This window comes from Pinus tabuliformis, chromosome J (genome assembly GCF_031772625.1).
Source record: "Pinus tabuliformis cultivar Carrire ecotype Pingquan chromosome J, CPIR1, whole genome shotgun sequence".
NCBI lineage: Eukaryota > Viridiplantae > Streptophyta > Pinopsida > Pinales > Pinaceae > Pinus > Pinus tabuliformis.
The window spans coordinates 28303954-28329215 of NC_142295.1; the positions used below are offsets into that span (position 1 = coordinate 28303954).

Sequence of the window (25262 nt, forward strand, 5' to 3'; positions counted from 1 at the left end):
TCAGGATCTTTGGCAACATTATTTATTGCCATGTGCCAAATGAGAAGCGCACCAAATTGGATTAGACTGCAGAGAAGCGGTTTCTCATTGGGTATGGCGAAACCTCCAAGGCATATAGGATCTACATTTCTAGCATTAGGAAGATTCTAGTGAGACAGGACATAAAGTTCATGGAAGATAGAGATTTCATGAGATGCCTGCAGGTGATCAAAACCAGTCAGTTGAAGCTCCATTGGTCCAACAATAGGGGTAGGCACAGGGGCAGCCAGTGGGACCACCATTAGGATAGTCACAGGGATCCAATACAGTGACCAGTACTAGCATTTCCTCAAGTGCAGGGGATCTAGTGAGATCTCAGGAGACGAGGCAACAGAGGCAAGATGAGGAGTTGGTTGAACCTCCCACCACTAGTGGTCGAACTAGCAGAGAAGTTCATTGTAGCTCCTAGAACGAAGAAGAGAGAGCGCACACAACTTGATAGATGTTAAGCATTGGTGGCTCAGGTTGCAGAACCTCCATCTTTCAGGAGGCCGCACAACATCATGTGTGGGTAGATGCCATGGTAGAGGAATACAACTCTATCATGATGAATGATGTTTGGGAGGTAGTGTCTACCTGAGGACAGGTCAGTTGTAGGTTCTCGATGGATCTACAAGATCAAGTATGCCGCAGATGACAGCATGGAGAAGTACAAGGCTAGGTTCGTGGCAAAAGGGTATGCACAGAAAGAAGGAATAGATTATGAGGAGACCTTCGCCCCAGTTGCTAGAGACACTTTTATTCGGTCAGTTATATCCCTAGTAGCTCAGATGGGATGGCAGATTCACCAAATGGACGTCAAGACAACATTCTTGAATGAGGTGATAGAAGAAGAGGTGTACATAGAACAACCAGAGGGCTTCGAGATTCATGAGAAGCACACTCATGTGTGTAGACTGAAGAAAGCTCTATATGGGCTCAAGCAGGCTCCCAGGGCATGGCAGGTCGGATTGATAGCTACTTGCAGCAGATGGAATTCTTCAAGAGTGACACATATCCCAACCTTTACTATTTGGTGGTAGAGGGTGAGTCACTGATCCTAGTATTGAATGTGGATGATCTCTTCCTGACAGGGTCCTCAGGGCTCATAGAGGATTGCAAGAGGAACCTAGTAGCATAGTTTGATATGAAGAATTTGGAGTTGATGCACTATTTCCTAGGATTGGAATTGTGGTAGAAGGACGGGGAGATCTTCCTTGGGAAAGGAAGATATGCTACAGATATTCTGAAGAGATTCTCAATGCAGAATTGTAGACCCATGTCTACGCCCATGATCACCAAATGGAAGAAAATAGATGCATACGATGACAAGGATGTTGACCCCACCTTGTATAGACAACTCATCGGTTCTCTCATGTATCTGGTCAACACTAGGTCAGATATCTGCTTCGTGGTCAATACCCTTAGTCAGTGCATGGTGGAACCAAAGAGGGTACATTGGATAGCAGTGAAGCACATTTTGAGGTATGTGCATGGCACAATCGAGTATGGTTTGAGATATACCCGAGGGGATGACGTCAGACTGTGTGGGTTCACGATTGCAAATTGGGCAGGCAGTTCAGTGGATAGGAAAAGTACCTCTATGTACTGCTTCAACGTTGGATTAGGAATGGCTTCTTGGTGTAGTAGGAAGTAGAGGTCAGTAGCACTGAGCTCTGCAGAAGCAGAGTATATGGCAACAAGCACAGCTACGTGCAAAGCTATATGGCTTTGGAAGTTGTTGGTAAGCTTATTCAGGCAGAGGATGGAGGTAACCAATGTCTACTGCGATAATCAGAGTTGCATCAAGCTCTCTAAGAATCCAGTGTTTCATGACAGGTCGAAACACATAGATATTCGGTGTCATTTCATCAGAGATTGTGTGCAGCATGGAGCGGTATGTTCCCATAGATGAGCAAGTTGTAGATATACTCATGAAAGCCCTAAGAAGAGCTAAGTTCGTCTATTTCAGAGAAAAAATGGGTATGGTGGAGAACCCATTTTAGTAGCAAGGACAAATTATTTTGGATGCTTCTTAGTTGCAATTGTTGCAATTGCAGCAGCAACAGATGAGAGGGAGTTGCAGTGCAGATGCAGAGTTGGCAACAATATAGCAGTGTCAGCAGCAGCATAGATGCAACATAAAAATTGCGGAGTGGTTGGTGGGCAGTGGCAGGCAGTCGTAGTGGCCAGACATTAGTAGCGTGATAGAGGGTGAGACAGAGACAAGGTGTTGTAGCAGCCATGCAACACTAGAACACCTTCTTTGCTAAGAGAGAGTTAGTTTTTTTGTAACACCAAAGGTGTTCTAGTCTCGTAACTTTGTGGAGAGTTTAAAACACAGGAGTTCTCCATAACCTAGAAATCATTTCTGGAAATTTCACCTAGAAGCGTCTCAATTAGATTATTAGCCTATTTTTAAATATTTCCTAAGTCTAAACTTAGGGAAAGTGGTTAATTTATTAGTATCACTTGAGATAAGGTGTGAATAATCTAGAAACTCACACGGATTGATCCAAAAATGATCTCAACCATCAATTATGTTTTAATTTTGGTCGTTGGAGTCCCAATTGGAGATTATAAGAAGAGGTCTATGGGTAGATGGAAAATACACTAGTGCAAACACACAATGATCTAGGCAGATCGATTTTCTAGTAACGGAGTGATTTGGCAGGAGGATTTCAGCCAGAGATCGAGTAGCAGGTGGTAGAGGAGTGAGCCAGTATTCTGGTGGAGGTTTCCAGTGCCAGAAGAGTCAGATTGAGGGAGTGCGAGTTTTCCCAGAAGGACTGCGTAGGCAACAGTAGCAGAGCAGTTCGATCTAGTTGGAGGAGCAGTCGATTTAGTAGTTGGTGGCCAGGATTGTGATCAGGAGGACCAATGAATCAGTTCCAGAGCCAGAGAGAAGCAGAGCTATAGATTTCAGGAGTTTTCGGAGGCAACAACATCAAGGTTTGTGCAAGCACTGCGCAGAGGCTGATGCAGAAGGAACTGCGAATTGCTGAGGGCCCAGTTTTAGGAGTTGAAATCAGTTGTGGGGTGAGGAAAAATCCTCACAATAATTTTGCCAGTGATTCTCTTAGATTGGATTTCCAGTTTGGCATCCAAATTATTGTACTCAGATTTGCTACTGAAGAATAATAATAAAACCCTCATCTGTTGCACCAGTTTTCCCGCATTGGGTTTTTCTGGGGACAATTGTCCAAAAATAACGGTGTTAAAATTCTTGTGTGTGTGCTAGAATTTTTCAATTTCCAGCATTTTTATTTTCTGCAAAATTTTTATGGTGAAAATTGCAGTTGTGATTTTATTCATTGTTTGTCGTAGCAAATAAACTGAATAATTAAATTTACAGTTAAGAGAATAATTTCCAATGGCTACAATAGATGAAATTTTCACACATTGAGCCCAAGTTTGCTGAAGAGAATGATATCTTGCAGTGATAGAGGGCAACCCTCCATGCCCTAAGTTTGTCTTCATTGGAGCAACACAGGAAGGCAATAGAGGGAAGAAGTCCCTAAGAGTTGAGGAGCAACAATGGGGAGTCTAGGAGTTGTTCACAAACGAAGTTGTGAACTATTCACAAGAAGACCATATGTGTTGATTCGTTGATGGACTAATGGTCAGCTAGAGTGCAAATTGGAGCTGTGTTTAGTGACCTAAAGGAGCAAGACTTGTTGATAGAGGCAAATTGGAATTGCTATAGATTGGGAGCAAAAGGACCAGCAGATGTGTTCAGGGTATGACCAAGTGGAGCTGTGAGATGTACTACATCAGCTAGTAGGTCATTTGGTATCTTGTTCATGGTAGATTGGTTGTCATAGTTGTTGGCACCAAACGGTAGTTTATATTATTGTATCAATGATTGTACGAGGGCCATGATCCTTGGTATCGGAGCCCTAGACAATTGTATTATAGATTGATAATATAATGAAGTTGTGTTGTTGAAAAATTGTAAAAAGTTATCTATTTTGTGCATTAGTTGATTTACTGCTATGTTTATTCTGCTGTGCAAAGTAGTTTGTTGTGGTATTTGAGTTGGTTGTGTCAGAGATTCTAAGACCCTAACCTAGATTCTCCAGTTACGTGAAAAAGCAACAGATTAATTAAGGAAAATTTTGTGTGTTGATGTGGAATAGTTCTCTGTCTCAAGCTAGCAAAAGACCACCTATCTAAGGCTTTCTGTGAGTTCTGTCTGCAACTTGGAAGACGAGTCTGATTTGAGGACAACAAGGCATAAGCTGTAGCCGTAGGGCCGCAAAGCTAGGGCCACGTCTGGTTGGAGAACCACAAGGAAAAATTCTTCATTCTGACACGGTATTTTTGAGCAACTTTGATCTGGTTCAGTGGATTTTCTAGTTGCTAAATCTGTTTAAGGAGATTGAAGTAGTAGGATTATTATTATTGTTGTTTACTAAATCTATTGATATTGTGAATTGGGACTGTACTGGTGGATCAAGTGGATTGGAAAAGCATACTGTTCATAAGGTGATTAGCCCTAATTTATTGTGGTTTTGAGAATCATAGTGCTGTTGAAGTCTTTATATTAATCATGCATATCTACTGTTGTATGAATATATGAATGTGTGCTACTGTTACATAATCTTCTCTAATTTATTTGGAAACCCTAGTCAATATTAGAGCCATAAGGGCAATAAAATTAGTAATTACTCTAGGATATTACAAGTGGACAACCCTATCTATCATTTTGGTTTCACTTGTAACTTCTAAAAGAGGAGCCTTAGTTGACACCATATGCCCATTGTAAAGGCACTAGTCTCTAGTCCTTCCATTGACTTTATTCTCTTACTCCTTCAAAGAAACCATTTTGTTGGATTTACTCTTTATATCACCTTTGAACTCATTGCCTAAAATCTCAGCAATCCTACCTTAGGGAAGCCCCCCTTGAGCCAGAGAAGAGTTGGCATAAAGTGGAGAAGAGGGTTGATGAGGTGACAGTGGCCCCCTCATAGTTATACCAAAGTCTCATTTGAGCTTTAGGACTTTATCTCAAGAAGTGCATATTTGAGTGATAACAAAGCTCAAAGCACTTAGCCACTTGACCTAGCCTATTGGGCTATACATATAATTTTATTTTTCAAAGAAAAGCTCACAAGATCCTTCCTTCCCTGAAATATCTATATGGAGGGCAGCTCAACCATTAGTCACAATAGCAGCCAATAACACCATGGGACTTGACCAGATTTGAAACTATGACCTATGAAATCCTTGTTGGTGACATCCCTTTGGCAGATTGTTCAACCAATTGAGATAAACCTTGGGACTATATATATGATGCAACTTGATTTTAAAAATAACATCCCCATAGTCACACTTGCACCCACAAACCCTGGCTACTTAGACTACAACCCTTAAATTTTCTACTCCAGCATATAGTAACACATATCAATGATCCAAAACTAGATCCAAATAAAAATCAAATGGTTTTAATGGCTCAGGAATGAAGAAAACTCTACAGCTAAGAAATTTGGCTACGGAGGAAGCTCAAGGATAGGAGATTGATGGTGAAGCCCATGCAAGTGGTTGACAGCATGAAGGGCCCCATGCTTATCTAATCCACTACCACTCGCCTCCAAAGTACTGCATAGCCAAAGAAAAAACAAATGACAAAGAAATCATGAACCAGAACGCTGCCAGCAAAATCCAAAGGAGGAAGATCACTGGAGTTAGGATGCTGAAGAATTGGGAATGCTTGGCATTCCAGCTACTTCCAGCAAGCTAATTCAGCCTATAAACCTCTGCACAGTGTTGGAGAATGGGTACTTTGACAGAGTAGAGAAGGGTTGCTCAGATTTTTTTTGGGTTTGTAGTCTTAGTGCTTTAGAGAACCAGAACACAATTCAATTCTGCGATTGATGAGAAAACAAGGTTGAGCAAAGCCATTCAATCCTGGTTTTCCCATTTGAGTTTCCAGGGTAGATCTCCGTGTCTATGGTTGACCCTGTGATTGTGGTTTTCTATGTAATTGCTACAGTTTTTGGGTTTCCTTGGATGCATTCTTAGTTCTTGGTTAATTAATTAATTCCCACAACACCCATTGTTGTGATTCAGTTTCTGTATGCTTGCTTAAGTTCACTGGTGGCATCTGTCATGTTTGTCAATTCTATTGATCACTGAATCACAAAAATGATAGCAATCCTAATTCCCATTCCATTTGGACTTCCTTGCTGTTTAGTAACTACAGTGTTTCATCTGTTTACTGGTGATTTTTACTATGTAGACCATAGACTACAACGTTTTATGCCTGGGCATAGACTCATCTGTGTTTTCAACTAAGCGTGTAATGCTTCCTGGCTTAATCATGTATGTGAGAGCACTGCGTAGTGGTGCCGTCAGCCCCTTTGACTAGTACAAACCCATGGGCTTTGATATCTACCAACAGCACCAAATAAAAAACTTGCTGAAGGAATTGGGTTATGGTTAGAACAGCTAGTTGTATTGTATCTTCTTTGTAGAGAAAAGGGTATGCCTTCTACAGCCATCTCTCAGTTCTGTTTCTGCCATATATTACCATCCCACAGTGAAGTAATTCACCCACAAGACTGTGGGAGTGATTAGTTGCCGTTGGAGTGATTACTATTTTTCTGTGGAGACAGCATGAGCAGTAAGCAATCAGTCCTGCCTTGCCTTTTTCTTGGCATAAAAAAGTTATAAAGGGCCAGGTTGCATATTTAAAAGGTATAGTATGCTATTTTGCTGGTATAACAAAGTGTTGTTGATTATTTTTTGAGCTTGGTTGTATTGAGCACAGAGCTGTAGGGACAGAGTGCAATTGAATTTTCTGCTGGACATGATCTCAACATTACAAGCAAACACACCAACTTTGAAACCAATCTAAATAGAGCACAAGAAACCTAAACTCAGTTTGTTGAAAATTGCAGAAACATTACGATTTATTCTGCAGTAAGCATCCATATTGATGAGATGAACGGGCCATCCATCTACAGATCAATGAGAGGTACAGTCTATATCTTCCCATAGTTACCAGAAAACTTGTAGTCTTAAAAACCCAAGTTATTCCAATGGGCAATACCTCTATAGAGCTGGTTAAAGAACATGCTATATTTTACCAGATTGCTATATTAATGTGGTTTTTTTCAAATAAATGTGGAAAGAACCCTCTATGCTCGTTGTTTTGTTCTGGAATATAACAAGATAAAAAAAAAAAGAGTCGGTTAAACAATATTTCTGTCAGTTTTGAGAGACTACAATGAGAATAGCGAATATGTCAGGTCAATCTCAGAGAACAAGTTTTCTACAATGCTATGAATGGCTAGTTACGATGTCAGAACCATATTATATCAAATACACATTGAATGCTCAACAGAGCATATATGATACTGTTCCTTCTATGGATATTTGTTTCAGAGACTTCTTTTTCAATATTGATTCTGAGTTGTAGTTCTGTAGTTAGAAACTGTCTTTGGTCAACATGGATGAGGATAAATGGTAAAAGTCTTAGGGTTTCCTGGATAATACCCATATTCAAACCCATAAAGATATGATGTTGCACCGAGGAAAGAAAGTAGAACTTGCATCATAGTTCTCTTAGATTTAATCAAAAAAATAAAACGTTCTTTGCCCTGAATGGCTTAAAGATATCTTACCAAGTCTAAGATAAATTCTGTTGAGACACCTTGAAACAGATAAACAGTCTCCACAGTCCGTATGAAAAGAAACCTTGAAATACTAGTCTTAATGGATTTGGGAAGTTCTTCCATAAGCTTTTGTTGCTGCAGCTCCTCTGCCCTGAATTTCAGACACATATATGACAATATTTGCTCTTTAAGCTTTGGTGGAAGGTCATTCCTATTTCCAAAGTTTGAAGCTGCTCGAATCTTGTTTCTCTGTCAAAAAATAACATTGGATAAATTGAAGTCTAAATCCATATAATACCTTTATTTTCAAAAATACTTCATTCCATGCTTTATTTTTTTAAAACTATTTCCAAAAAATTGATGAGAAGCCACGAATTCTTACAAACTGCATAGTTCTACTTGTTCCTTGTACAACAAGATTGGTCATGTTGCCAATCAAGTAAGCAGTCAAGCCGAGATTGAAGAAGACATAAAAGATGATAAATATCATCTCTCTCGTATTCATGGCGTGGATATCTCCATATCCGACAGTGCTTAAGGTTGTAATTGACCAATATATGCAAGAAATGTACCGGATCCAGAAGCTTTTCTGTTGAAATTCAGGAGCTCTTGAACTAATCCATGTGTTATTCTGATTTGGATGCCAAATTGCAAGCAGGTAATATAAACACCCAGCACAATGTACTGCAAACAGGGTTACCTGCAACAAACATTTTTCAGAGTGTAGTTTCTATGGGGAATTTTGGCATTATTTGCGATGCTTATTGAAGAACTGATGAAAACTGGACAAATACATAAGAAGTCACAAATACACAGTATGTTACCATAATTGCATACAAAATATTGCTAAATTGAGAAGAATGGGAAAAACTAGCAAGACAGAGCATGCAGACCAAGATTAATGCGAGGAATCCATTTCTATTTCTCTTTTTCTTGGTTTACAGTTTTATACGACATTTCATTTTAATCCTGGAACCTATTCGCATTTATATCCGTTCGTATTGTTATCTCAGTCTAGCTTCATAAGGCTCAGCAGTTTTAAATTTTTTATTCAAAAAATTCAGGTGCTCTGACAGTTGGATTGTCAGCGTTAATTTAAAAATATCAAATAAGGGTGCTTACAGTTGGATGGTCAGCGTGGTGTGGAAAAATATCAAATACAAGCGCTGATAGTTTGATTGTCAACGAGAATTTAAAATAATATACATCAGGTCTAAAGCGCTGACAATTCACACGTCAGCAAAGGACCAGGTACCACGACAAAGTGGCGCTGACAATTCACATGTCAGCAAAGGACCAGGTACCACGACAAGGTGGCGCTGATAAATTAACTGTCAGCGTGTCACTTTGTTTTTAACTTTTTTTCCAGTTTTAGTCAATATCTTCGAGCAGAGTTTTCGTACAACTAGAGGTGAATATTTGAAAATCAAAAGAGGTTATTTGAGGGAACGAACCAATTAACAAAAACCTTCTTCAGTTTTCTAACTAACTATCATGGTTTGAGAGATTCAAATGTATCTTTGAGGCTTATTTTTCCAAATTTTGTTTCTTATAAAAATGCCAAGTCAATCGCTGAAGTCCACCTCATCAAATTCGGCTTCAGGATCAGATATTATTTACTCCTTGATTATTTCAAGCAGCAAATTATAGATAGATGAAGAGGTTTGAAATCCATTATTTTTAGATCTTGAACAGTTTGTAAGTAGTCTATAAAGACTATCATTTTTGTAATGTATAGGGCTGGGAATTTTTTGGTGAAGAAAGATTTTTGTTTAGCTTTGATATTAATATAATTAGCTATAAGCAAGTTTACATGTGAAAATTTTTTGAGATTCATGTGTGAATGGTTTTCTGTCATTGTTTCTACCATGTATCGTTCTCCTAAGTCAAATCTTTGATCAATAAGTCGTCAGTGTTTGGAAAAAACAAATGAATTCAAATTCTTTCCGAAAGCTCAAATTCAAGTTTTTCAAATTACTTATGTGTTGTTCAACTTAAATATCATTAGTAGAATTCATCCTGTTCTGTTTTTGGTATTTATTTTCTACTTTCTCCTACCATACTTAAATGATGATTTGTCTAAAAAACCATAAGCTGTCTTGCCTTTGTTAAATTGTTCATATAACTTGTGGCTAACATATTTTATACCAAAGACTCCATGCCCAATGGTCCTTGTTCTCTCCTTTGCAAACTAATTTCATCCTACAAGTTAAATCTGGCTAATGAGCTTAGTGACCCGCTGCTACGTCAGTGATCCTGAGTAGTTGAGTTTAAGGAGAAATCCCTCTCCAGATTGAAGGGCCAACTTTCAATTCAAAAATGGTTTGAAGATTTCCTTCCACAACTAAGGATAACTTCTGAGTGATAACATCTTGGTGCCGTTGTTGGGGAACAAAGGTGAAATCTTCCTTGGGAGAACAACAAAGATCCATACCTGACCATTGACGGTGAAAAACGACCAGACACCATTAAGTTGTATATCTTTCACCTGGCGACTCCACTGTGAAAGAATTCACTGGTGACTCCACTGGAGGACAAACTCATTTGACATAAACATGAAAGGCCAATATGGAAGAACCATGTACCAAAACTTGATTTTTTTCCAAGAAATGGTTTTCTTTTTCATCAATTATTTCTTGTCATTTCTTGTATATATCAAAAGATTCATTGTTTCCCTACTAGACTCAAATGACCACCATAGATCTACAGTTGTATATCCTTCTTTGAAAGTTGGAGATGTACCTTTTTCGTATGTCACTAATCCTGAGAAAATTCCTCCATTTGTACCATATGATGTCCATGATCAGCTTTGTAATTCTCATGATACTAAAGCTGATATATCACCCCCTGTGCTCAATCCTATACCTTCTAAGATTCAAGAGAGATATAGACCTCTTAAATTACCATATATCCTTCATGACTTCCCTACAAAACATTACAAATACCTCCCTATGTTTGATGGAGAGAATCTTACAGCTGAAAAACATATTCAAGCCTTTGAGCATTTCACAGATCTTTTTGAAGTTGAGTATGATGATGTGTACATGAGAGCATTTTCTCAATCATTACAAGGGGATGCTAAAGAATGGTTCAGACATTTAGAGCCTGAATTAGTCGATTCATGGGAGGAACTGAGTGATCTTTTTCTGAAATTTTGGGGCAAGAGGAAATCCAAGGATCAACATTTTTCAGAGTTTTGTGTCAAGAAGAAACAAATGGATGAAACTCTCTCTATGTTCAATAGGAGATTTTTCAGTGATTATCATAAGATGCCTAGAGATATTCAACCTCCTCAAGCTGCTGCTATGTTACGTTATGCAACAACCTTTCATTCATATCTTCCTTACTTTCTCATGATTAGAAGGTCTGTGTCCTTGCGGGAAATGTTCATTGATGCTCACGAAATAGATGACAATCCTCATGCATGTGAGAAACTCCCAAAACATAGTCTGGATGAAGTTATAAATGCAGATGAACAAGAGAATGAGTGTGTTCAAGAGAGACTTGATCTGAATCATAATCCATTTCATTATGAGCAGAGGATTGATAATATCATGCATTTTCTTAAAAGTCTTAATGATGATGTTTTTGCAGAGAGCAATAATCATCTTGTTGAAGAGCAAGCTGCTGTCTCAAATTTTATTACTAATGATATTCAAGAGGTTTTTGATTTACCTATCTATAATGATGACTTTCATGACCAACCAACTGTTTTTCCTTCATTAAGAAATGCTCATTTTCAGCAGTCTAATCAAAGCACTCAACCTACATATCACAGTTATAACATTGAACATAAAGAGAGTGGTCAGTTAGCTGAAGGTGATTCTTTGCCTTTGTGCTTTTCTTCATTCAAGTTGTTGAAAGAGAAATTTGAAATCATAGATGAAACAGAGGAAGTTGCGCTGATGCAAAGTCATAGGATTTTTAGAACAAACTGACAACATTATAGATCAACAAAAAAAAAATCGTATTTTTCATGACCCTGTGGCTTTGTATATGGAAAGTTTTATTAGTTCAGATTTGTAGCTATTGATTTACGAGGATTTTGAAAATGATGATTATAAGGATGCTGATTTTCAAAAGCAACTGGAGATATTTTCTTTATCAGAAAATATTCCATTGCAGCAGTTTTATGAAAATTTTCATCATTTTTATGTCAGTCATATGGTTGAGATGCATGGGAGAAAATTTGTAGTTGAAGGGATTACCCATCAAAGTGACAGTCTTTTACATTGTTATGAGATCAATTTGCCTTCTTTCGAGGATCCTTTTGCAACATGTCTGGAAACAGTAAGTAGGCCTAAGATTTCAGATTTTGTGAATAATGAATTTGTTTTCAAGTTTGTAAATGAGTTGCTATTAAGTAGGGTTTTATTTTTTCCCATGAACAAGGACATGCAAGAAGTTCAACTAGTGGAAAAGATGCTTGCATGGTTGCACTGGGTTTTTGATTTTACTTGATTAAACAGCTCATAGTTTAGCTTAGTAGGTAGGAGTGCTTGCAAACAAGCTCACAGTCAGAGCATCCTTTCAGCAGTTTTGGTTTTCAATTGTTTTGGTTCAGTTTCAATTGATGATTGGACTTAGTTAGAGAGCAGGTCAAAATTTGCAGGTTGTAGGGTAGAGCTTTGGGAGTCGTGCAAAGGATTAGGCACAAGGTCTACGGGTTCTTTTCTGCCTCACAGGGGGGACAACATTCCCACTGGAACCAACTTTTATCTCAGTGTAACTTCATGAGGCCAACCAATTTTAAAATTTTTATTCAAAAAGTTCAGGTGCACTGACAGTTGGATTGTCAACGCTAATTTGAAAATATCAAATAAGGGTGCTGACAGTTGGATGGTCAGCGTTGTGGGGGAAAAATATCAAATACAGCTGCTGACAATTGGTCTATTAGCGCAAATTAAAAAAGCGTTGAAAATTCACATGTCAGTAAAGGAATGGGTACCACGACAAGGTGGCGTTGATAAATTAATTGTTAGCGTGACACTCGGTTTTTCCCTGTTTTAGTCACTATCTTCAAGAGGAGTTTCTGAACAATTGTAGATGAATTTTTTAAAATCAAAAGGGGTTTTTGGAGGGAACAAACCAATTAACAAAATCCCCCCTCAGTTTTCTAACAACTATCATGGTTTGAGATATTCGAATGTATCTTTGAAGCCTATTTTTCCAAATTTTTCGAAATTTTGTTTCCTATAAAAATGCCAAGTCAATCGCTGAAGGCCACCTCATCAAATTCGACTTGATCATATATTATATCCTCCTTGATTATTTCAAGCAGTAAGCTATAGATAGATGAAGAGGTTTAAAATCCATTATTTTTGGATCTTGAACAGTTTGTAAGTAGTCTATAAAGACTATCATTTCTGTAATGTACAAGGTTGAGAAGTTTTTGGAGAAGAAAGATTTTGTGTTTAGCTTTGATATTAATATAATTTGCTATAAGCAGGTTTACATGTGCAAATTTTCTGAGATTCATGTGTGAATGGTTTTTTGTCAGTGTTTTTACCGTGTATCTTTCTCCTAAGTCAAAACTTTGATCAATAAGTCTTTAATATTTGGAAAAAGCGAATGAATTCGAATTATTTCTGAAAGCTCAAATTTAGGTTTTTCAAATTACTTTGTGTTGTCCAACTTAAATATCATTAGCAAAATTCATCTTGCTCTGTTTTTAGTATTTATTTTCTACTTTCTCCTACCATACCTAAATGATGATTTGTTTAAAAAACCATAAGCTATCTTGCCTTTGTTAAATTGTTCATATAACCTGTGTGGCTAGCATCTTTTATATCAAAGACTCCATGCCCAATGTCCCTTGTTCTCTCCTTTCCAAACCAATTTCATCTTACAAGTTAAATCTGACCAATGAGGTTAGTGACCTGTTGCTACGTTAGTGATCTTGAGCAATGTTTTTAAACCCGGCCGGCTCGGAACTGACTCGGCCGAGTTGGTTTGAGTCAGCCAAAAAAATTTCAACTCGGTGGTTGAACCAGTTCGGCCGACCGAGTTAATACCGAGCCGGCCGAGTTAATATCGAGTCGATCGAGTCATTGCATGACTAGGCCGACTCGATATTAACTCGGCCGAGTCTGTATCAACCTGCATGACTCGGCCGGCTAGATATTAACTCGGCCGAGTCCGTATCAACCTAGCTGGGTCAAGGAAAGCAGCCAGTGAATCCCCAAAAACGCAATTTTTTTTTATTTTTTTAATGTTTTTTCTGAGTGTGGCGGACTCCAAATGGTTTTATTAATTAGTTTGTTGGTCTTTGGGGTCCATTCCCCTCTCCTATTATTGATATGCAATTCGCATGACTCGGTCGGCTCGGTATTAACTCGGCTGAGTCCGTATCAACCTGGCTGGGTCAAGTAAAACAGCGAGTGAACCCCCAAAAACGCAATTTTTTTATTTTTATTTTTTTATGTTTTTTTCTGAGTGTGGGAGACTCCAAACGGTTTTATTAATTAGTTTGTTGGTCTTTGGGGTCCATTCCCCTCTCTTAGTATTGATATGCTATTCAAATTTCATGGTAATGTTAAATTCTTAAAGTAAAAGTGACATTCTTCTTAATCATCATTTTCGTCCTTTTACTTAAATTTTTAACATTACCATGAAATGACTCAAGATGTTTGAGAGTGGTTCTGGCCTCATTGGATTTCATATGGAGAAAGTAGAATTTAAATTTCATTCAAAATCCAGCAAACTTATCAGTTTTTCAGGATTTCAGGATTGGGGGATTGCAATGTTTCCATTGAATTTTGTCATGTATTAGGGTATGGAACTCGTATTTAATCAAGAGCACCAATCCCTCTATGTACCTTGATGTTAGTGACTTTGGTTGTCGAACTCCTCCGAGATTCGCTCCTAAACTAGGAGCTTCTGAAAATATCGCTCCCGCTCCCGTTTTCGCTCTCGCTCCCGCTTCCAAGTAACACTGAGCCAGAGGATGTTGGCAACTCTCGCAGTAGCTAGTAGTACTGGTCACAGACTTTTGTTGTAGAGGCCATTTATAGCCTCCTTGGTTATGTGTTCTTGTTTTGATCTCTATATCATCATCGTGTAGGTATTGGACAGTGCACTGGGTGCCATTTTGATCTAATGGATATATTCATGAGCCTACTTTGATCATATGTTGTCTTCTATCTATATTCTAATGCTGCGTGTTTGGAAACATGAATGAAAATCTTTAAAATTATGTGTTTTAATAAAAAATAAATATTTAATGTATTTTTTACAACGACCGAGTCATTGAAATCGAGTCAGCCGAGTCGATACTGAGTCGGAGTCGACCCTCGGCCGAGTCGGAGTTTTAAAACATTGATCTTGAGTAGTTGAGTTTAAGGAGAAATCCCTCTCCAGATTGAAGGGCCAACTTTCAATCCAAAAGTGGTTTGAAAGTTTCCTCAAAGAGTCCTTTCACATCTAAGGATAACTTCTGAGCGATAACACGTATCATTGTTACAAAACACGATAAGGACAAAAATTGGGCATGGTCAATCAATTAAGGAGTCGGCAAAATGGGAAAAATAGGACAAAACTTGCAAGCATAACTCGGAAGACTCGGCAACCTGAGAAACTTCGAAAAGATCGAAAAAAATCACGACATCTTAGAGTTTTGCAACATAGACATGTAATGATATGACTATCTATCTCTAACACTCTCACATACCCAAACTACTACATATTTTAAGTGGAATAGAATTTTATCAAGTTGAAGCTGCTGCAAAATTGAAACTTATCTGTCGGTAATGCCTCTGCCAATGCATCTACACTAAGTTTCCCCGTTTCACGGAACTGCACATGTACATCACCTCTTTTAACTTTATCACAAATGAAATGATATTGAATGACAATGCTTGCATGAAATCTCAAGCTCTTGGTTATCGCAATACAACTTTGGTTATCACATTTCAACATCATGGACCATGTATTTTCATGATTTCAACATCCTCCAATAACCTTCTCATCCAACCTAACCACTTAGTAGCTTGGCAAGCCACTACATACTCTGCCTCTGTACTTGAAAGATATATTGTTGTCTGCCACATGCTGGCTCATGAAACCATACCTCCATTTAGCATGAAATATTGTAAAATCCCCTGTTCAATACTCATGACAATACTCAATGAGTTGTATTGTGCCTCTGAACTCCCATTGAATGTGATAACCATAAACGCTTGTTTCACGAAGACATCTAAAAACTCAATTCACTGCTAATCAATGATGCGGTCTAGGATTGCTTGAAAATTGAATCACCATGCTTACACAATGAACATTGTCAAGACTTGCATACGCCATTGCATACATTACTCTTCCGAGTCCCTAATTCCAACTACACTTTAATTAGGAACTACCTTAAAACCATCAATTTATTCATGTGCCTTGGGATACATTTCTTGCTTTCTGAAAATAACTTTCAGGCTGCGTCGTATAAATCTCCTCCAACCAGCCATTTAGAAATGCAATCTTCGCATCTATGTGGCGTACATGAAATTCCAAAGCTATTGTTACAACTTATAGTACCCTAACGGAGGTTGTTTTGACAATCGGGGAAAAGGGTTCTCAGTAGTCTTTGAGCTGAACTTGGGTGAACCCCTTTGCCACAAACTAAGCTTTGAACTGAGCACTTGATCCATCTTGTCTGTACTTTTGGTTAAACACCCACTTAGTAACTTGCATCCAACTGCCGTCCAGGAGGAATAGCACTGTGTGATTAATTCTGATTTTTCATTAGCGACTTATGTTCATCATCCATTACCTAGCTTCACCCTGCTGCCCCCTTACTCCCAAGTGACATTTCCATTATTTGTGGTTCAGAATTATCAACACAAAGTTCATAGGAATCAAGTTCCTCATGGACTTTTCATATTTTGTTGATATCCTACGTTGTGCTGGTGCTTATACTTTAACTTCCTCCACGGGTTGATGAATTTTGCCACTATGTTCACCTTCTTCCAGTGGTTGTTGCAAAGTTGTGTTAATCCTAGTGTGCCACCTGAACATGATGCTTCATCCACATCTTCTTTTGATTTGAAGTCTGATATGTTCAATTCTACATGCATAGGTTCCCACTAGGTTCTGTTCTTTCCTTCTGTGACTCCATTTGCTGGGGTGACTAGGGAACAATTCACTCTAGCTTGATCCTTATGTTATATCTTATCCCCTTTTAAAGGCTTTTACCTTAAGGCTGATCTGGATAGATCTGAAAACAATTGTTGTACCCCTGATTCTACAGGCACCAATCTACACACAAATCTGCAAAGAGGAAACTAGTACTGCAGAAAATATCAATGGAATATGGAAGACTAAATCATAGACAAATTGCTCCATTTTCTGGGTTAGTTGGAGCACAGGACATTATGATTGGCAGTCAACTCAATCTCTCTGCTAATTCCAACAAGTATAATATGCCGCGTTCAATCTCTCTGCTAATTCCAACGAGTATAATATGCAGCAATACCTGCCTATGCACCCAATTTTTTTTTTAACAATTTTATTGATAATTTTAAATTTATATAAAATTATATATATCAAACACACTTCTAAATTAAACATATTTTAATATACTTTTAAACTAATATAATATTAAAAACTAATTAACTAATATAATATTAAAAACTAATATAAAATTTAACATAATAAGAGTTTAAACTTTATATTACACTTGTTTACATTTTGTTTATATCTATTTTTTATGTAATTATTTTTTTAAATTATGGTGGGCAGCTATCCACATGACACAATTACTTCCTTAAATTATGGTGGCTATCCACATGGTATTATGGTGTGCCAAGACTGCAATAATAATCATTATTATGACAACAAATAGAAACTTTTTTTTTAGACTTTTTATTTTTTAATATAATTTTTATATCTCACAATTCAATTAAAAACCACATAAAATTAGTTATCAACCAATTAGAAAAAACAATTTACATTTTGAAAAATTAAAAAATATTTTTTAGTTTCAAAGTATTCAATATATATATATTTCAAAACTTTAATAAACTTCCTAGAATCTGTTTAAAAATTTCAAAACTAATTGAAAGTCAAAACCTTTTGACCAAAATAAAAACCAATATAACCTATAGCGAGTGTAAAAATATACAAAAGCATATCTCCCAATTTTTCCTTCTTTTCCCTATCTAACTCTACTTATTTAAAGGACAAGCTCCCCGTGCTTCCCTTCCATGGAAGCAATTACAACTACTATTTTTAGAAGAGCAAATCCCATAATTTATTCAACTACCCTATTGCTAGAACAACATCCTTTGATTTGTTAACAAACTACGGAGACCCAACAACTTAGGATCCTTGCATGCATGGACCTTTAGTGCATCATCCTCCCATTATTGCAAAATTCTAAACCTCTAAGCTAAGGGGAATCTTGTTCGATAAAGCTTATAAGTTCCTCTTTAATGATCCATGTGTTGTTGGAGTCCACAACCCCTGTAATTTTACCAAGTACATTTTATAATTCTTTGATCTTGTAACAAAGACCTTAGTGTCCACCACTTTGTCCATGCATTCTCTCCTTTTTTGTGTTAACTATTACCCCTCATATTGCATGAAGATAATTTCAAATGTTTCTAATAGATCATGGTTGATGTCCATTTGGCCTCGAGGACATATGGCAGATATTTGTATGGATGCACACTTCCCTTGGCATTACTCTTATGGTAATGCAATTACTTTCATAGTAATGTAATTACTAACTATTGATCAATGGTGGGTGTTGGGGGTCTCTTACCCCTCTTTCAGCAGGGGTACCTATATACTTATTGCAACATTTTTAAACACCATTGTAAGCCCAAGCTCACAAGTCAAACACCATGTAACAACCATGTGAGTCCTTGCAGGTATCCTAGACCTTATGTCATGTTGATTCAATCTTGTTTTGATTAGGACACTATCGATCCCTTTGAGTTCATTTCAAGTTCCTTTCAACTTGGATAAGATTGGAGGACCTTAGGTGAGCTTATTTGTGCACTTATGGTTTTATAGGATCCTTTTTTTTTGTAGGGGCGATTGTTACCCATCAAAATGGGTAACCTTGATAGGAGAACTTTTTCTCTTATCTTGGACAACCAACTAATCAACAACACTACACATTTTCTCATTGATGACGATATGCCAAGTTTGCTTTGCCATCTATACCAGTTATGCACCTCTCACCATCGAACTCTGACCACTCAATAGGAACTCTGACCATTTTGCAATCGAGTGCTTTTACTTAATGTTTTGGGCATTTTGACATGGATAAAGGGATGATTTGTATGATTGAACGATCTTGACTATCAACTTGTCCTTTCACCTTACTAGGGGGTTAATCTTTAGCCCTAGTCTAGTGGAACCTACGCTAAGAGATTAGGGTCATAGGAGGGGCACTACTTGGGAAACTAGGATTGAAGTTGTGTGTTCATTACCCTTTCCATACTTAACATCTTCCATATCACATCATTCCTTTGATATCATCTCCATCCTTTAGGTTAATTGTCATTGGTTCATTCAAATTTGGCACTCACATATCCACATCCTTGAGTCAGGCTAGAAAGCTTTGCTTTGGAGGTTGATGTAGCTAAAAGAACGAAAAAGCATATGATGGCCACAACAAAAGGAAAAAAAAAAAAAATTAAAATGCAAAAGATGGTCTGGATGAAAATTAGCTCTCGGGAAAAATCTTAACAAGAGCTCTAATCTCCTCATTAGCTATCACCCAATTCCTGAGCACTTGATGCTCCATCTCATCATAAGGAACCCTTGCATTTCCCAACCTTGATGAGTGACAAATTGTCTCATCTAAAAGGGTAAAATAAATACTATATCATAAAGAGCAACCTTTGATCCTTGAGCTATGCACCATCAACAAATTATTATCAAAAAGAAGTAAAAGGTGCACTAGAGGGGTGAAAAGTGCAGGCTAAGAGGGTTAACTCAACCCATCATGATTTCTCCCTCCATTACATACACTCAAGATGTGGACTCTCATTAGTTGGTCCCTTGACTATGACACTTGGCCATGAAGTCTTTTTGCTTCATTGCCACCTATTCTCACTAACACTTGTGGATTGAAGGGTTGACCTTGGAAATGCCACCTCCCATTAGGGGTTGGAAGCACCTAATATGGTTTATTACTTAGCCACAAAGGTAGGGAACGACTTTTACCTCCCCCAATTGTTACTTCATCTCACCATGTCATTATAGGTGTTTCAGTCCCTATTAGCACACCCTATTCACATGTATGTTACAAGTGATTAAAATTTACAAGTTTATGTTATTCATGTTATCATAAAATCATGCATCTTACTACTTTTACGAGACTTGGTCTTGTTAGATATTTGAAGGTGATTCTGATTAGAAGAGTTATTATGCCCTTAACACTTAAGTATGGTTCACTTTGATCTATTTATGGTTTTGGTCTCTAATGAATGGTTGCTTTCACTTGAGTTTGAGATGTTTTTACCAGGTGGTTTAGAGAGGTTGAAGCCTTTGAGGGACATTATTCCATTTATACTCCACATGATGCCCAGGACATACTACACTTTCAAAGAGCATGATGATATTGCAAATGTAGTGTTTCCTCTATTCAACAGAGTGTTGGGCACTTAGATGATCTCGACAGTTGGAGACCCCAGAGCACCTTGAGATGCCAAAACGCTTAGCTTATCTTACTTAGTATGGAAGATTCTTGATGATGTACTAGTGGACCGAGCATGCCCCCAGGTTGGCCTTGACACTACTTGATGTGAATGCCTTGATCTTGAGCCTAGATGAGTATGGTTACCCCCCAGGATGATTGAGGAGGGCTTGATGCACCTGATGGAGCCTCAATGTTAGAGAGAGAGCACATTATGTTGTCTACTTGGCACCCATAGAGATGACGTAGGGAACCCACAACTGAATTTTGGACACATGGAGATGCTTTGAGGCTTGATTTGAGGACATTTTCATAAATGGAGGTTAATCATGATGCTTGTAAACTCATTAGCCCTTCCAATGCACTTTTGGAGCATTTTGAGCCCTAAAAGGGCATGGCGTCATGCTTTCCAAAGGCTTAGGACTCACATTTATTGGCATATTTTATCGTTGAACTAGTGGGTTGGCTTTTAACACAATTTTACATTGTGTCTACTCAAAATTGAACTTGTTTTAGGGGATTTTAATGGATTATTAGAGGTGACAGAGCTCATATAAAAAGAGGATCACCTCTTCTCATTTATCTTCAACACACATGTGGATTTCTACCTCTTTAGAAAAACTCGACTTAGCCTAGTTGTACTTTGGTGCTTGAGGATATGTGATCTTATGTGGATTTTGGCTATTTGAGACATCTTTTTGAGATTGAAAGAAGGCACGTTCTTGGATAATTTGTGAGTATTTTATTGCATATATTTTATGGTTTACATGCAATGAAATATTGCTAGGGTTTTTATTTTGTTCCTTGTCTAAATGCAAATGTTTATTAAAAAATCTTGGTAAATTGTTGTATTTTAAATCTATTATTCTTGAACTCCCTAGAAAACCTCCTAGAGAGCCTTTTTCTAGTTAATTTCTCCCCTTATGAAAAGATAGCTAGGTTAGAAAGTTAAAACTAGGGTTTTCCACCTCATGCAAAACTTTGATATCTCTATGGTTAAAGTTCCTAAGACTCTATCACCCAAGTAAGGAAAAGGCACCGAGATCCCTTTTGATGATCAAAACCTTGAAATATTTATTTACTTCCTCTCTCTTGTTTTTTTTGGCCCTTCAAGGCAAGTCGTTAGCCCTAAGACAAGGGTCAAATTCAACTAGGGCTTCTCTTTGTGCAATGTTGGAGTTAATTTGGTATATTTTCACCTTATTTGACCTACCAAACTTAAAATCTAGTTTCGGCTGACGTCATCAACCCTAGGCAATTTAGGGCCTCTTGAAACTCTAATTTAGAAAGAAGGCTTCAAATTAGGCCTTATTGAAGGTTTTCCATTCTATATTATTAATTATACCCTAAAATAAAACCTTTTCCTTGTGCTTATTTGCCTAGATGTATTGTTAATGAAACATATCTTGAAACCCTAGGCTTCAAGTTCTCTTCGCTAGGATAAAGAATTGTGCCCTAATCCAAGTAGACGTACCTTAATCAAGCCTCTCCTACATCACCTTGATCCTATTGACTTATAATACATTTAGGTGATATATATTGGGAAGCCTCCTATGTGGCGAAATTCCACTAACGAGCAGGAGGTGGGGTGCTAAGGTGATAGTGACCAACTCATTGTTGTGTCTTAGTGTAGTTCTCGCCTTGTGAGGTCACTCACAAGGCCTGCTAGCTTTTGAGGCAACATTTATGGCACAGTCGTTGGAGAGCATTTGAGTCAACCTTTTCATTATCTGAAGATTAAGCTTCATTAAATTTTGAAGAGAATAATTCAAATGACAACATAGATTCTCTTTTGGCGACTCCTAAATCCAATCCTCATATCTCCCCTAATAGTTCATCTGATGATACCATAGCGACAAGGAAGAAAAGAACTACTTGTAAGACAACCAATGACACTACCACATCTCCTCTACTTCAAAAGGCTCCTATGGTTTGAAGTCTATTAATGGATACTTCTACCTCTAGAACCATGAACAAACCTTTTCTCATCGTTGTATTCAAATCATTGGATGTGAATAAATTATGTTGGGAATCACGATTGTCGTTAAACCAAAACCTGCAGGTGTTAGTCAATGATCCCATCGCCAGAGATAAGGATCCACGAGAGGCAGTTAGTCCATGTCATGAAACACATGGGGAGCGTTGGTTTATCCAATGTCCAAGAATCTCCCCCCTAACACGAGCCGATGTGTATCGAACTTGTGACCTATGCTCTGATACCATTTGTTGGGAATCACAATTGCTGTTAAACCAAAACCCGCAGGTGTTAGTCAACGATCACATCGCCAGAGATAAGGATCCACGAGAAGCGATTAGTCCATGTCATGAAACATACGGGGAGCATTGGTTTATCAAATGTCCAACAAATTCCCTAATGCTCCCCATCTGTTTCCTGAGAAATATGAGGAATGATTACCTATATTCAATGGTACTAATGCTATTACTATAGAAAGACATATGCATGAATTCTATTGGGCTGTAAGTGTTAGGTTAGTCTAAGATGAGGATGTGATTATGATTCTATTTGGTTTAACCTTAGAAGGAAATGCTAGGGATTAGTACCTTAGTTTGCCTCAAGGTATTCTCACAGACTAGGATACCTTTCACCAAGCTTTCGACAAAATATGGACCATGGTCAAAGAAGGCATTATGCTTCTTGACAAATTCCAGGAGGCTAAGAAAACCGACAATGAAAATGTTAGAGAGTTCACACTTCTAATAATGATGAATAAATTACGCAAAAGTGAAAAATAACAAGAGTTCACAAGTACATATCTTTAAGATCAAACCCTTGCATAAGGGTTTCACTTACCACTTAAAATTTGATGTTGTAGACAAAATCTTTGGATAGCCGTTTGAAATCACCTTAGATAAATTTCCTACACAACACAAGAGAATTGCACCTTCCTTGGGAAAAATAGATAATATTTAAGGATAACCTAAGTCATGAAACTAGTTAAAAGATATAATTTGAAGCTTAAGCTAGTGAAGCATTTTTGTATTTTTATATTTTATAAAAACAAAAAAGTTTAAAAAAAAATTTTACTTTAAAATATGTGGTTGTTGTGGTGATGCTTACTTCACCTTGCAGATTACCCTTTCTAGTATTCTAGTACTTGATTGCTCTCATAACCCCTTCTAGATCAACCTTATGTTTTGGACTAAGAGATGAGATTGGAGTCGAAATATTAGGCACTCTTACTCTAGTATAAGATAATGTACTGATCCCCAAATCCAACTAGGAGCAATTTCTTTTTGAAATACCTCTAGCTAATGGGTTAATTATAATATTGGGAGAAATCTTGTCTTTACTTAAGAAACTCTCAATAAGGGTTAGTTCAACAATTAGATTTTGATAACCCCAATCCAACGAAGAAAAGGTGAGGAATATCGCCCTAGCCTCCTCTTCCATATCATTGTGTAGCCCCTCAATGGGTCAACCTAAGAGCCTTGTGTGATTTGGTATTCCTACAAAACCTTATGGACCACAATCTCTACAATGGCTAAAAAGAAAAATAATAGAAAAAATCAATCCACATGACAATGGTTTGCACCAAAAAGTTCTTATTATGGCATTATAATCTCACAATTCAACAACAAAATGGGAGGAGGGATTGCCCTTATATATTTTTTCTTGTAACGATTAGTTTGAAACCCTATCACAAGAAAATAATTCTTTGACTTGTCATCCACAACCTAGAGACTAAGTCATTACATGGAAAATTATTTTTTACATAAGATAATTACCCATAAGAGGGGTTTGAATTTCTTCATTGAGGAAAACGACTAGCTTTTAGGTCCAATTTTACTTGACTAGGCTTGATTTGGTTCAAGATAGATCTTAATTTGGTGTAAGAGAGGCTCAATCCACCTTCTACCCACTAGTTTAATGTCTACTTGAGGTCCAACATTCCATTACTTTGACCCGACGACTAGTAGCGCGAAAGAAACAACCAGTAGAAGAGGTCAAATTGCTATATTTGACTTGATATTTAACATCCTTCACCCTCTTGACTTGGAGACTTGACTTTCTTTGAGTTATTAACCATCCTCAACGTCTAATTCCTCTTCATTGGCTAGTTTGACCTCCCAAAGGACTAGTTTGACTTCACACGAGTAGAACATCCCTTTGCTTAAATGAGCCACATGCTAGATCTCCAACACCTTAGCTACTAGAGGAATTTGACACAGTGGTTTTGTATAGAATAATTTTTACATAACTTTTGATATAAGATTTGTCCCTTGATGTCAAGTATTGGCCTCAATTTGCCAAATTTAATCCACAAGTGCCATAATAGAAGGCATGACCACCTTTGAATTGGAATATTTACTTGATGTCTTCACTTTTTGACAAAATATGTATGTGGTATGTCCATTACACATTATTCTAAGCATTTTGAGCCTTTGTTGATTTTTTTACCTCAAGACTCTCTACATTGGGATCTGTGAACTACCCTAGGAAACATGAAATGTTGTGAACTATGATATTGCCACATTGAGAATTGTAAAATGAATAATGCACAAAGGCCAAAGAATGCATATAAAATCTATGATACATGACTATGTGGATAAGACATAGGTGTGCTCAAGCCCTGGGCTATGGTCGTACATAGTGTAATCACCCATACAAAACCAATGGTTCCTCTAAACCATGTGTCTAAGTAGGCACATCCTAAGGCTTCCAATAATATCTAAGATGAAAGAACTTAAGAGTGGAGTCTAAAAGAACCTAACATGGTTGACCATAGTATTCCCTAGAAGAAAAATGGCTATAGGCAACCCTACTGAAATGAGAGGTAACAACACCTATTTGTAAGTATTTGTTAATCAAAATAAGTTACTACACAACTTTATTCTAGAAGGAATCTTTATGGTATGAAGATGTTAATCATGATGATGATGAGATCTTACATAATCTACTTAGAATTCCTGATAGGAAAATTCACAACATGGATCAAATTCATAAATGAAGATACTATGATGTGACA

At 37.5% G+C, this 25262-nt stretch overlaps 1 protein-coding gene and 1 long non-coding RNA gene across 4 annotated transcripts in view; one reads left to right on the top strand and one right to left on the bottom strand.

The window, feature by feature from the left end:
* LOC149225263 (uncharacterized) overlaps nt 1–7628 on the top strand; it is a 127371-nt gene extending 119743 nt beyond the window's left edge. Inside the window, exon 4 of the long non-coding RNA XR_016247657.1 lies at nt 4158–7628. This is a non-coding gene — a long non-coding RNA (uncharacterized LOC149225263). The remainder of the gene's footprint in view (nt 1–4157) is intronic.
* Nucleotides 1–25262, bottom strand: part of LOC149225262 (potassium channel KAT3-like) — a 234331-nt gene that overhangs the window by 203674 nt on the left and 5395 nt on the right. For all 3 annotated transcript variants that reach the window (XM_089377033.1, XM_089377032.1, XM_089377034.1), the window contains 2 exons: nt 8020–8337; nt 7647–7886 (listed from right to left, as the gene is read on the bottom strand). In XM_089377033.1, the coding sequence (XP_089233159.1) occupies nt 7647–7886; nt 8020–8337 (558 nt within the window). The remainder of the gene's footprint in view (nt 1–7646; nt 7887–8019; nt 8338–25262) is intronic.